Source organism: Zonotrichia albicollis, chromosome 12, assembly GCF_047830755.1.
Source record: "Zonotrichia albicollis isolate bZonAlb1 chromosome 12, bZonAlb1.hap1, whole genome shotgun sequence".
NCBI lineage: Eukaryota > Metazoa > Chordata > Aves > Passeriformes > Passerellidae > Zonotrichia > Zonotrichia albicollis.
Genome location: NC_133830.1, coordinates 5710721 through 5723811, shown reverse-complemented (window position 1 = coordinate 5723811; position 13091 = coordinate 5710721). Strand labels below are relative to the sequence as shown.

At 45.1% G+C, this 13091-nt stretch overlaps 1 protein-coding gene across 1 annotated transcript in view; it reads right to left on the bottom strand.

Moving 5' to 3' along the window:
• The window catches only part of LRIG1 (leucine rich repeats and immunoglobulin like domains 1), a 93738-nt gene that overhangs the window by 26378 nt on the left and 54269 nt on the right, over nucleotides 1-13091 (bottom strand). The window contains 5 exon segments of the mRNA XM_074550408.1: nucleotides 364-507; nucleotides 4859-5002; nucleotides 6141-6284; nucleotides 8490-8633; nucleotides 9749-9886. Coding sequence (XP_074406509.1) covers nucleotides 364-507; nucleotides 4859-5002; nucleotides 6141-6284; nucleotides 8490-8633; nucleotides 9749-9886 — 714 coding nt within the window.

Below are 13091 nucleotides of genomic sequence, written 5' to 3'. Positions count from 1 at the left end.
AATAATAATAATTTTATATTTAATCATAATTTTATATTTAATAGTCAGTTTTTTTAAAAAGTAACAACACAGAAGTGCTCAATAGCACATTTAAGAGGATATTCAAATTTCCAGTGTTGTCAGTAGAAGGAATCATTCCCTGCTCCTTCTGAGTGCAGAATGACCCAAAAGAAACCAAGTTTTTTTAAGAATTTCAATTAAAATCAATGTGGCAGAAAGAGAAATACTGCTGTTAGCTGCAGGAATGAGACCTCAAGGATTTTTGGTCAGCTGAGGTGGCTTCAGGAACCTGAAACTGCCAGACATGGGCACCCAAAGCATCTTCAAAGCAGACCCGAGTGACAAAAGCTGAGAGCAACTTACAGGACACGGAGGTTTTTGAGTCCCCTGAAAGCTCCTTCTGCTATGTGGTTGATGGAATTGTGGCTCAGCCTCAGCACGTGCAGCCCCCCCAGGTCTGCCAGGCTTCCCTCATCCAGCCTGGTCAGGTTGTTGTAGGAGAGAATCCTGAGGGGGAAAAAATGCAACAAACAGCTCTTGTCAATACTCTTGTCAATCCATCTGGTATTTTCCATACTCCTCTGTGCAAAGCAGTGCCTGCCTCCCACAGGCACCTGACATGAGGGGATGCACTGGGTGGGTGAGGAAATAAGATTGCAAGTACTGCCCCAAACCTTGGGGCAATTTTAAAGAGCAGGAGGCACCTGGTACCCAGCTCTGAGGCAACTTTCTGTGCAGGCTACAGAGAGAGGCTGTCCCAGGAGTGACTGAGGGCAATAACCCAGCACTTTTGTGACTGCTTGTCAGCTCCAGCAGGGAGAGCTCCTCTCTGGTCTGCCCATGGTCTGGGAGCCCTGGCTGTGCTCAATCCCTCTCCCTGAGGCCCACAGGAGCAGCAGGCCCTGCTGCCCACGCCCTGTGAGGTGCAGAGTGATGTCACACTGATGGATTCTGGAGCTCACACAGCTCTTGGCAGGCTGCTGTGCTCAGGAGGTGCCTTATCATTCTGCACTTGTGCACAGCCAGCCCCAGGCTCTGGGTGTGGGTGCCTGGGCTCCACCCCAGTGCAGAGCCAAAAGCATTTCACCACAAGGCAATTGAATGCTTCCTTTCACCCACAGAAAGGAGGTGTCTGTTGTAAACCAGCCACCTTTCCTTCCTCCCACTCCCCTTTGTAAGGAGCACAGCCTGCCTTAAATCCTCTCCACTTACAAGAGACTATTGGAGGGTTGTTTTTTTTCCTAGTTTTCCATCTATCTCCTCCCCTTGCCTGCATTATGTCTGGTCTGGGAGGTTTTTTTAAGCACTGCTCCTGTTGCATTTGGAAGCTGGCAGGAAGGCAGCAGCTTTGCTCTCCCAGCAAGGTGTGGATGAGGCTTTGGAGATGTGACACTGAGGGCAAGCCTTGGGATCTCTGCAACCATGTTCCATCCAGAATAAAGCCCTGCTTTATTGTGGAAGGCCAGCCTGGATTCTCACATGAGAGCAGCAGCAGGCCCCAGATTTTCACAACCACCTTCTTGGTGACCTGGGAGTGCCACTCACTTCAGAAGATGTGAGGGTTTGGGCGGCTCAGCTTTTGAAAAAGTGAAACAGCTTTGAACAAGCACTGAAATTCTTCACTGTACAGACAAGAAAAAAAAATCACTGAGTTCCAAACCTCCAAATTCCTCTTCTAGCACTGCCTGTTAATGAGTCTGCTTAAAAATGTGTCTGGGGCTTGCATGAAACTCTCTGCAAAGCCAAAACCAAAGCCCAAACAGACACATACTCCAGAGCACTGAGAGTGTCATTTACTTGGCAAAGGGGCTGTCTATCTTTTAGCTGTGTGAGTGGGCAGAGGGCAAGCTCTGGAAAAAATTCAGAAAAGATTAATGAGTTTGAAGGTATGGGACAACATACTTTCATTCCTAAAGAAGCTATAGTGTTAGTTATGAAGAACTGGCATCTGGTCAAAATTATGTCCTCACCTGCTATTAAAGAATTTGGGTTTTAAAAAAAATTGTTTAAAAGTAATCCTAAACCTGGCTGAGAAAATAAATAGTTCCTTTTGACTCCACACATAAGAGTTCCTGCCACAACTGGTGAAGGCATGTTCCCTCTGTTTGTCTGGATGGACAGACAGCAGCAGGACATGGTGACTCTCACTGGTGTCACACATGGAAAGTTTCAGGAGCTATTGCACCTGGCAGTGGCTTCTTCAGGGCCCTGCTTCCTGCCACAGGACAGGGCAATTCATTGTTACACTTCTGGTATAGTCAGATGCCAAACCCAACCTCTACCCTTCTTTGTTTTCCAATTGTTTTTTTTTTTCTTAACATCATCTAATGTTAATCATGATTTTATATTTAATCATAATTTTATATTCAATATTCAGTTTAAAAAAAGGTAACAACACAGAAGTGTTCAATAGCACATTTAAGAGGATATTAAAAAAAAAAAAGGTGAGAAATCACTGGCATGAATAAATGGCAATGTTTGTCTACACAGCCCTTCCAGCCTGGCCAGAAGTAGGAGATTTTGAGCACCATGCCAAAATTGCTGCAGGAAGGGGTTAACCAGAGCCCTGTTGTGCAACTGGAGCTGCTGCTGCCAGCCTGTTCTGGACCAGGTACATCTCACACACTTCACTCCCCCTGACCAAGCCACAGGTAAAAAAAAGGGAAGGAAAGACCCAGCAGCCAAGTCACCATTTACCTCTGATGACACCCTCTGCTCCCACTGTGGTTTTTTCCATGATGCTGATGCTCCAGCACCTGACTGGTGAATACAATCAGCCCTTTCTCATGCTCAGAACAAGGCAAGAGCTTTCTTTCCTTGTCAGCTCTTACATCAGCCCAGAGCCTTGGCTTCACGTTTTGTCCCAGCAACTGAATGAGAGATAACTCCTCCTTCAGACGATCAACTCCCTCCTTAGAAGACTGAAATTCATTCCCTGTACAGCCACAGTGGTTTCAGGTAACTGAAACCCAGCAGATTTAGCAACAGTGGACGTGAGCAAGGATCTTTCAATGAGGAATGAAACCACTGACAAAGTGCACGAGCCAGTCTGGATGTGTCCATGGCTTCCTTTCCTCACCCCTGGCATTTCAGCACAGACCTCTCCTACAGGAGTTTCACTCTGAGATCTGATGGCTCCCTGCAGCAGCCTTACCCTAAAGGCAGCACCTGAGAGAGCTTGCAGGACTTTGCAGGGCTGTGCTAACACCCACACAATCACCTTTCCCATCTCAGCCACGGCCTCAGACTGCAGCACTCTTGCCTGCCAGGCCAGGCACACCCCAGGGCCTCACACCACCTCACACCACCAGGCACCTTCCAAATCTACCCCATCCTGCACCCCAGTTTCTGCAATTCCTGCTCCTGAGACAGGACAGCTCACTGCTAGAACTGCTTGTTGGATGAGATCCTAATCCATACCTGAGGAAAAGGACTCAGCATGACAAGCAACCTCCAATGTAAACCTTGAGGGTTTGCAAGACAGACTCATGGAGAGAAGACTCTGCTTTCCTTAAAAGAGTTCTGCCATTAGCCCTGGGAGGTGCAGGTGGGTCTGACCCATCCCATCTAACCAGGCTGAAATAAGGCTCAGCACAGGCACCAGAAATTTGGTTATGTGCAGTGCAGTGATCTGCATTTGGCTGTACCAAGGATGCAGCTGTGAGTGCAAGCTCCCCTTTTTTTGATGCTTCAGATTTTACCAGACCAAAGGCAGAGCACAGTTCCAGTTTTATCTGCTGCCTTGAAGATCTCTCCATTAACAGTGCCTTAATCTAGCAAAATATCATGTGAGGATCTGAATTGTGCAAGGCATGGGCAGTTCTGCAGCCATTTAAAAAATTAGGTAATTCAACAATCACGTGTGTATTTAATTAAAACAAAAAATAAAGTACTTCCTTGCACCCCCAAAAAATAACCAACATCTGAACAAATAATTTGGATTCAACAGAAGACCACAGGACTAGAATGTTAATTCTAAACATAAAGAAATTACATGTGTCATGTGTATCCATCTCTGAACCCACAGCCCAAAGGTTTCAGAATCACAGCTGGGTGGGCAGATACCAACCTCCAGTGTGAGAGCAGAGTGAGGCCTCTGGCAGCAGGAATTTGCTCCACCATACTGCTTTTTGGTGCATAGGAGACTCCCTGACAATGTTTAGCAGAATGGATTCCAGCTCCACTGACCACGTGTCAAATTGACCAAAGTAAAAAGCAAAGCTTTGTACAGAGGGGATGGCAGCACCTTCTGTAAATACTGCAAGCATCCCTGTGTGCCTCTTCAGAAAGGCATTAAGCAGTGCCACAGACCCAAAAGACACCCTTGTGGGGCTGCCCTCAGCAGCGAGGCTTTCCTTCACTTGCCAGGCTGTATCCCCAGCACCTCAGGAGAGCAAAGCCATGTATTTGCTTTTCAACAACTGAACCCCACAGGAAGGATAAAGGGTAAACAGGAGAAACAAGGAGAACTGCCTTGAAAGGGCCAAATCTCTGCTGGTTGAAAGCATGGTTGTTCTTTGTAAACACAGAGCTTCCTTCAGGCTGTACAGTTATTATATGGCAAGTTACAAGTCTTGTAACTCACTAGCTAAAAACATTGGCAAGCCACAGCTCACAAACTCTCCAGGTCTTTTGGCACTGTGCACTTTTAGTGGGTTCTAGCCTTTGTTTCTGGTACAAATGAGTTTTAACCAGGTGCTCTGAAGGTCATAACATCATAAATAACCAGGGCATCACTTAGGAGCCTGCAGTTCCTGCATTTCTACAGGTTAATACAGTGGGAGCTGTAAGCCTTGAGAAATTTCCTTACTCCCCTCTCTCCTGTCAGCATCACACAACACCACACAAAGCAACTCACAGCTCGTGCAGCTTCTGGCAGAAGCTCCAGCCATCGGGGTTGATGCGGGATATAGAGTTGTTGCTGAGGTGGAGCTGGTGCAGAGAGGAAAGGCCATAGAGAGAGCCACTGTTCACTTCTGTCAGGCTGTTGTATTCCAGGTGCCTGTGGAGGAAAATCAGAAGGAATTGACAGATAAGCAGCACTGGTCAAATGCTGAAAGAATTACCAAAAAGAAATGGGATTTTTGCCGTTCCTACACACCTTTCTACATACCCACGTGGACACATGCATGTGTGGGCATTTCTTGTCAAACAGAGAGAGAAATTCAAGGACAACACAAAGGAAATGCCCACAAGGAGATGTGACTGCAGAGAGAAGCTCCACTGCAAGTAAACTGAGCTTAAAGCATCCCACTCAAGTTTGTATTTGCAGAGTCTCAGTTGTGTGACAGCAGCACCCAGACACATGCTGCCTTCATCACCTGGGGCCTCACAAACACACCTGGAAGCCAAGGGTGCTGGAAGCTTCAGGTATTTCTCTGCAAGGACTAATCAATTTATTCTCTGGTATGGAAAGAAAGCATCACCAACAATGGCCAGCTTGGTTTCTAGGTATCCCATGAGGTGGAATGATACTGTCTGCAGCACAGAGTTTCCATCTATCGGCCAAAATAAATTTGCAGAAAACAGATATTTAAAAAGCAATTGAGATAAATGCTGAATGTTCAAACTGTCAAACTTTCAAAGGAATAGTGCTAGAGCTTAAAAAAGTTTTTATTGAACACCTGCTGAAGCACCGAGCTTTTGTAAACTGTGGGTCAGCCAAAGAGAAGCTGCTGTATCAAACTTGTAGGCACCCTGAGGTGGGGAGAGAATGATGTATCTATCTTATCAGAAGGGTAATTAATTACTTTATTACTTTATATTACACTATTTTACATTACTGCCAAGCACTCAACTCTGCACACAACTTCAGGGAATCTCATGACTGTCAGCTCACAGTCCCAACATACACTTGTAAATAAAACACCATCACTTTAGATAAACAATCTCCATATTGCACTCTACTTTTACACAAACACAGGCACAGCAAATAAAATAAGAATTGTGTTTTCTTTCTCTGAGGTTCAGAGAATGTGAATCTCAGAAATATTCTTGAGGGAAATTATGCTTTTCTCTGTGAAGAGAAATGTGGCAGCACCGCTGCAGCAGCTCTGGGCGTGCAAGACAAAGAAAGGAGCACAAGAAGCAGCACGGGTCACTGCTAAAATACAGAGAAGGATGTGACAGCACCAACTTACAGAACTTGCATTTTGGCCAGGCCCCAGAAAGCCCCATCAGTGAGTTTGCTGATGTTGTTGCGCTGCAGTTTCAGCACTTCCAGGCTGTCCAGCCCCTGGAACGTCAGCCCTTCAATCAGGCGGAGGCGATTGCGGTTCAGCTCCCTGAAATCACCAAGGCCATACAAGTTTGTTAAAGCCCAGCCCTTTCTCACCCAGTCATCTGTGCAGCACACAATGGGGACAGCAATGCCAGCAGCTCCTGTGTCAGTGGTTCCCAGGAGGCAGCAGAGCAGCACCGGAACCCTTCAATCCCAGAGCTATCCAGGGGAGGCAGCTGCGTGTGATCTCCTAAACAAACTCACCCTGGGACAGGCTTTCACTACAGAGAAATTACACAGGGCAGCAATTCCTCTTCATCCCTCCTCTCTCTGCATTGCTTTTCAACCATTGATCCTTCTCATCAATTCCCACTCTCCATCCTCCCTCAAGCGTAGACACCATTTGAACCAAAACATTGGCATTATTTCCTTTACAATCCATTGTTTTTACAGGACTTGTAATTGCGCAGTAAAAATGTGCTCTTGAAACATGCAGGTGTCCCAAAATTGTGGGTCCAAGAGGAAACTTTGTGGCCAAGTCTGAAAGGAAAGCTTTCAGTCCCCCTGAAAAATGTCACTTTTTTTTCTTCCCTACTATCAGAAACTGAAAAAGACTGAAAGTGTTTCCAATAACAATGTAGTCTTAGTATTTGTGTATACAAAGGTTTCCAGCCTGGTTCATTAAATTTCTTTTGAGTTTCTCTGGGTGGGGAAGGACACCTAAATTTTGGCAGTATCTTTTTTCTGAATAGCAATATGAACATCATCACAGCACACTCTACCAACATATATCAGTCTTATGGGTTGCTTGACTCAGACATACCAGGTGAAAATCCAGTTCTGTTAAGTCAGTGGAGAACTTCAATGCACTAAAAGCTGAAAGTAAAGCTTTTAAAACTGATACTTTTCCACACATACAGGATCAAGCTGAACATAGTTCCCTATTCAGCGTTTGTGTTGAGGAAAATGGTGGAGGTTATAACATCCAAACTTGTTTTGGAAAAGATGTAAAAGCCATAGAGACTTTAAGCTTACTTTTCAACTGCCTAAAAAAACAATGTTGAACTTGGGCTCAAGTTGAGAATAATTAAAGTCAAGTAAGCAATAAAGATTTTGCAGGCATAAAGTCCCTTGTGGTACTGCACTTCCTGGGCTATTAGTGAAACAGGCTTTGCCAGAAAAAGAACTGTACACAAATCCTACAACACACCAATCTGGGTAACTTGCAATTCATTCATGTTTATCTGCAGAGTTAAACATCCAGCTCTAAGGCAGTCATTAAGAGCACCAATTACTCCATCTCTCAGTGCAAACCATGTTCCTAAACAGACTGAGCTGTTTTCATTACAGTTCTGCACATGATGCAGTCAAACACAGTGAATTAGAAGCCCTCACTCAATGGACAGCAACTTCCAGCTGAGAGGCAGCAGACTTTTCCTATTGTGTGCCCCATCCCATCCCAAACTGCCTGTAAATCCTGCATGTATGCAGACACAAATGCACACACTCCTTGGGCACACCCTGGCTTCAGGATTTCTCTCTCAGTCAAGAGGTCAACACTTAGAGGTGCAAGTTCCAACAGCATTTGTGGACTTTATGTGAACAGACAGCGGTGGACCTTTTGTCTATCAAATTTGATGGAAAGATTGCAAGGAGCCTTGGGCTGGGCCCATTTCTCCAACAGCAGCAGAAGGAAAAAGCTCAACCATTAGTGCCACTTTTTTACACATAAAACATGTTTATAGCTGCAGATGTCTGTACGTCCCCATGCAGGCAGAACAACAACCATGTGTGTGTTAACTCATCTGAGCTGCAATTTTCTCGGCCCAAATATCACCTCACAGTTTAACAACCTTCTCTCATTGCTTTTTTATTGCCAATAAAGATACCTGTGTGGTCCTGAAACACTAACACAGCATCTGAGTTCTGTCCCTCTCAATGGAAACATCTCACAAACCTCTCTTGCACCAGACACCAGCAGCTTGCAAGGGAATGGATTTGTCTCACTGTCAAGTGCAAAAGATGCTGATGTCTGCTGCAGCATTCCTCCCTCCCTCCCCACCTGATCCAAATAATGACCTGAAAAGCCAAGAGCTGCAAGACAAAACCCTCTCCCAGTGTGCCTTCCTAGGTGCTGGCAGAGAACTCCTGCACAGTGAATTCTACATTTCATACACAGCAGGTGAGGATGGGTGACATTTGCTGTGCACACCCCCAGGATCATTTTATCTCCACGAAGAGTTTCATTAAAGTGGACATTTGTACTCACAGCTGAATTAGCCTGGGCAGCCTGAAGGCCTTGACAGGAAGCTGGGTGATCCTGTTTTTACTCAGCCTGAGTGTCAGCAGGGTCCGGGACAGGCTATCGAAGGCACCGGGCTCCAGGGTGCTGATTCTGTTGCTCCCCAGGTAGCTGCAATAAATCACAGCACAAAAATGAATGCTTCTGTCAGAAATTACCTTTTATCAGCATTTAGTTGGTCTCCAGACAAGCTGGTAAAACTACAGAGGTGGCTTCAACCCAGCTGAATTTCTGTCTGCACAAAGGGCCTTTCCCAGAGCCTGTGATGAATGTGGGGAATTGCTGGGCACTTCCAAAGAGCTCCCTGACGCCCTCCTACTAGAACAAGGCAATCAGGAGTGGAAGCCAGAAACTGGAGACTATTCCAGTGCAGGATGATGCTATTCATTCCCCATTTTACCCTCAGTATCTGTCCCAGAGGTATTTTTTATTTGGATCCCAGTCTGAGCCACAGGGGGCTGTTTCTGCAGGACATCAGTCACAACACCACTCTCTTATACCCTCTTGCATCCAGGAACAAACTTGGGAGTAAAGTTCAATGCAGGCAGACTACATGCCTGCACCTCTTCAAAAGTACCTAAAATACAGATTATTTCATATTTCTCTGAATAGGCAAGCATCCTGTGGGAGTGTGTTACTCTGCTTGACCCCATTTTCTTCAGATAATCAGAGACATGTCTGTTCTCAATATTCAGAAAGCCACTTTAATGATTAAATAGTTGTTCTCTCTCCACTCTTCTCGATGCACATGGGTTTGCAGCTGTAAAGACACCTACACATGAAGGATGTAGGATACCTGAAAGATATCTTTTCACTGCAACACAATTAATAATAATCTGTATTCTTTATAGAGACACCTACACATGAAGGGTGCAGGATACCTGAAAGATAAAGATCTTTTCTTTGCAACACAATTAATAATCTGCATTCTTTATTGAGATACCTACACAAGAAGGATGTAGGATACCTGAAAGATAGAGATCTTTTCTCTGCAACACAATTAATAATAATCTGCATTCTTTACAGCTACTTCAGAAACCAAACACCACTCAAAAAATAACCTGACAACAGTGACAACGTGCTGCCTTCTAACTCTCCCTTGCGCTTAAAATCCTGACAAATAACCCCATACTTCTCATGCTCATGGCCCCTTTTTCTGAAGGTTTGAGGCCCTTTTCTGTGCTGTGCTAAGTCCACAAAAGCAGTTCCCAGCCAGCAGCACTCACAGCTCCTTGATGAGCAGTCCCTGTGGGAAGCAGCCGTTTCGGATTTCCGTGATGTCATTGAAGCTCAGGTCCAGCGTTTCCAGGGTAACGTAGGGCTGCAGCTCTCTGCCCTCGATGCTGCGGATCCTGTTGTGATGCCTGCAACAGTCAGGAGCAAAAAAAAGGGACTGTTTAGCTCTCTTAGAAAAGCAGAATTAATATCCGAGTCTGCAGCAGGCCCTGAGTTTGTATACTCAGAGTTATGGTGACTTTTTAACAGCTTTAACTTTTTAACCATTGCAGAGAAATTCCCTAGTCCCCTCTGGCTACAGCCAGCTCACAGGTGTCTGCAGGCTTCCACTTTTTTCCTTCTACAGAGCTACTGACTGCACTCATCAGTTTTTCTCCTCTTAATCTGGGCTCTCCCACAAGCCTGTACTTCCAAACTGGGTTTGTTACATGCAAGGGCTACAGGGCTGTTTCTAAATCCCAAAGGCAGGAGTGCAGATCAGTGGCTCAACATGCCAAGGCTTTATCCAGAGAATGTGACTTTCAGAGAAAGAAACAAATAAGTGAATACAAACTCAACAGAAGTTACATAACACTCTACATTCCTAAAGATTCTTCTGAAAATTTCCCGCTTTGCACTGTGTTACAGTGATTTATAACACACAGAAATAAGAAGTCTTGCAAACGTTCTTGCTGGCATTTCCTTATCTTTTGCTACTTTTGTCCTGCTGTAGGATTAGGACAACTCTGCAGTGCCCAAGCACCAGCAGCAGGATCAGACCTGCACTGATCCCGTGTTTGCTGCTTGACCAGGACAGCCTGAGGGATTCAATCCAAAGTTTCTCTTTAGAGAAATTCCTACCAACTGCCCTCAGTTTGCTTCCACAGCCAGCAAACAGTTAAATACCTTTAGACCTCATCTGTACTCAACAAGGTCTAAGTAAAAATCACCCCCTCACTGAGTCCTTTCCTCTGACTCCTTTCTGGCCTGAGTCAGTAGAGAACAGTAATCAATTAAAAAAATACATTGTGCATTAGTCACAAGAGGCAGAGCACATGCCTGATGTGAATTTAGAGCAGTCACTGATATTACTGGCAAGGCTGGGAGTGAGGCACTCCAAACAGAGACGCTCACCAGACACTTGGGAACTTGCTGAATAATAAGAGACAGTAAAGAGAGTTCAGACAAGTCCTGTGCCTCAATCCATCCAGACACCCACTGGGTGAGCAGAGGAGGGGAGAGCAGCCAGCGAAAGCACTCCTGAATGCAAGTCCCAGCTCCCCTGACAAGGCATCAGCCCTTTGAAACAAAAACTGAGACAGCTTTTCAGGCACTTCCAGCTGTTCAGGAGCCCATCTTCTCCAGCTTCACCCCCTCTTCAGGCTCTCCCAGGGGTTCAGACAAACCCCTTTGGAAGAAAAGCTCCTCTCTTTGACAGAAAATGGCAAGGGACCTGCTCCCCACACCGTGATCTGCTCCTTTACCCTCCCTGTTATTAAAACCAGATTGTTTCACCACAACCTTTGCTGGTGTCCACAACAGGAAGAGTGAAAAATCTGCAACCCAGAACAATTTGCTTTTGGGAGACTCACCCTTTAAACAGCCAGCACATGGCCCTTGCTTAACACTGGGGAAACAGGCACAGAGACTCTACTTGGACTGAAGAGTTTAAGTGATAATTAATTCAGTGCAGGCTCAGAAAACACTAAGGACAAATTTTACAGCACTATAGCTGCTAATACAATGCAACAAGGTGTCAATAAAAATCAAAGGAAAGTCATAATTTATGTCTCCAGACTGGTTATTCCATGAGTTACCTGCACACAGGTCTCCACAATCTCAACTGTTTCAAAGGTAATGACATGGCTGCTATCCAAAAGACCAATATTCATTTACAGCTGGGAATAAAGTCTGGATTTTCACATCCATGCAAATAGTAGGACAGTGGTACACCGAATTTATACCACAGTGAGACTAAAATACAGGAAAAATCACTATACCCAGAATTTTATGACCTCCATTAACTAAAAACACGGGCAAGGGAAATTTCTTTCCCTCTAGGACTATTATTTTTTTTTTTTTTTGCAATTAACTTGATTAGTAGAATCACAAGGTTCAGAAATTTCTGATCTTTTTTCCCTCCTCAAAAGAAGAGCACCCATTAAATGTGCATCCAAGCCTGACTCAGGAAAGTACCTGAACACAGACAACTGAAAGCAAAGCACGAGCACGTTTTCTGGAGCTCTCCTGAAGCAGGGGCTGCGAGTTCAGCTCTGATCTCATCTAAGCTGAGATGGCTGAGATGAATCTGGCTGTAAATTAACAGGAAATGAAGGCTTGTACAAACGAACATGGAGAATCTATAAATCACCTGACAATCCCTACACAGCCTACACAGGGCAGCAAAGTCTGCAAGGGACTGAGAGCACAGAGTGAATTTGGACATGAAATGCTCTTCAGAAGCCAATGGTTTTTTGGTTTTTTTTTTTCTTTCTTTTGGAGTATTAATATTTTTGTGCTTTGGTTGCTCAATATATATTTACTCTGCCTGCCTGCCAGATCTCCCAACCCATCCCAGAAGACAGACTTGAAAAAGGGAAGAAAAGGACAGGAAAGAACTATTTTGTTTGAGCCGTGTTCGCAGTTTCCAGGTGACTTCTGTCTGTTCGCCTCTCGCTTTTCATGTGCTGCAGCTGGCAGATGAGAGGGATACTTTATTTTACACAGGCAGAAAAACTGGCTCCTTTCTCTCCCTCTCCCCCTTCTCCTTCAAACATGGGCTGACTCCAAATGTAGCTCTCAGCTCCAAACACCATCCCGGGCCAGTCCCAGCTGGGGAATGTCAGACAGTTCGCTGCAAAGCACTGCACCCTCTCAAAGCACTGCACTTCAAACAAAGCCTGTGACTTTTCCTATACACAGCATGTGATATGAAGGCAACAGAGCCCAAACCTTTTACTAGCTTGATTACAATTTATTTTTCATTCTTTTGGTAAGGGCCCAAATGTGATTTAACCCTTACTGTTACTACTTGGATCCTCTCGGCTCTCCTGCTTTTGTTCCTCTGTTCATCGCAGAAAAAAACCCAAAAAACCCAGTGATGCTATGAATTTGCCTCTCCCCTTTATCACTGACTGGAAAAGGGCTGGATTTCTCCCAGCCACTTCACACTGGGTTGGCTTCAAATGTGACAGATCAGATTTTAGAACCAATTGCCGAAACCGGGCGTTAAAGCACAAATACTTGGTGCTTGCACAACCAACACCTTCAGGTATCCTTTCCTCTCCCCACTCCTTGGGTATCACAGCCTGGAAACAGCCTTCCCTGCCTCACTTTACTTCAAGAGTGTACAAT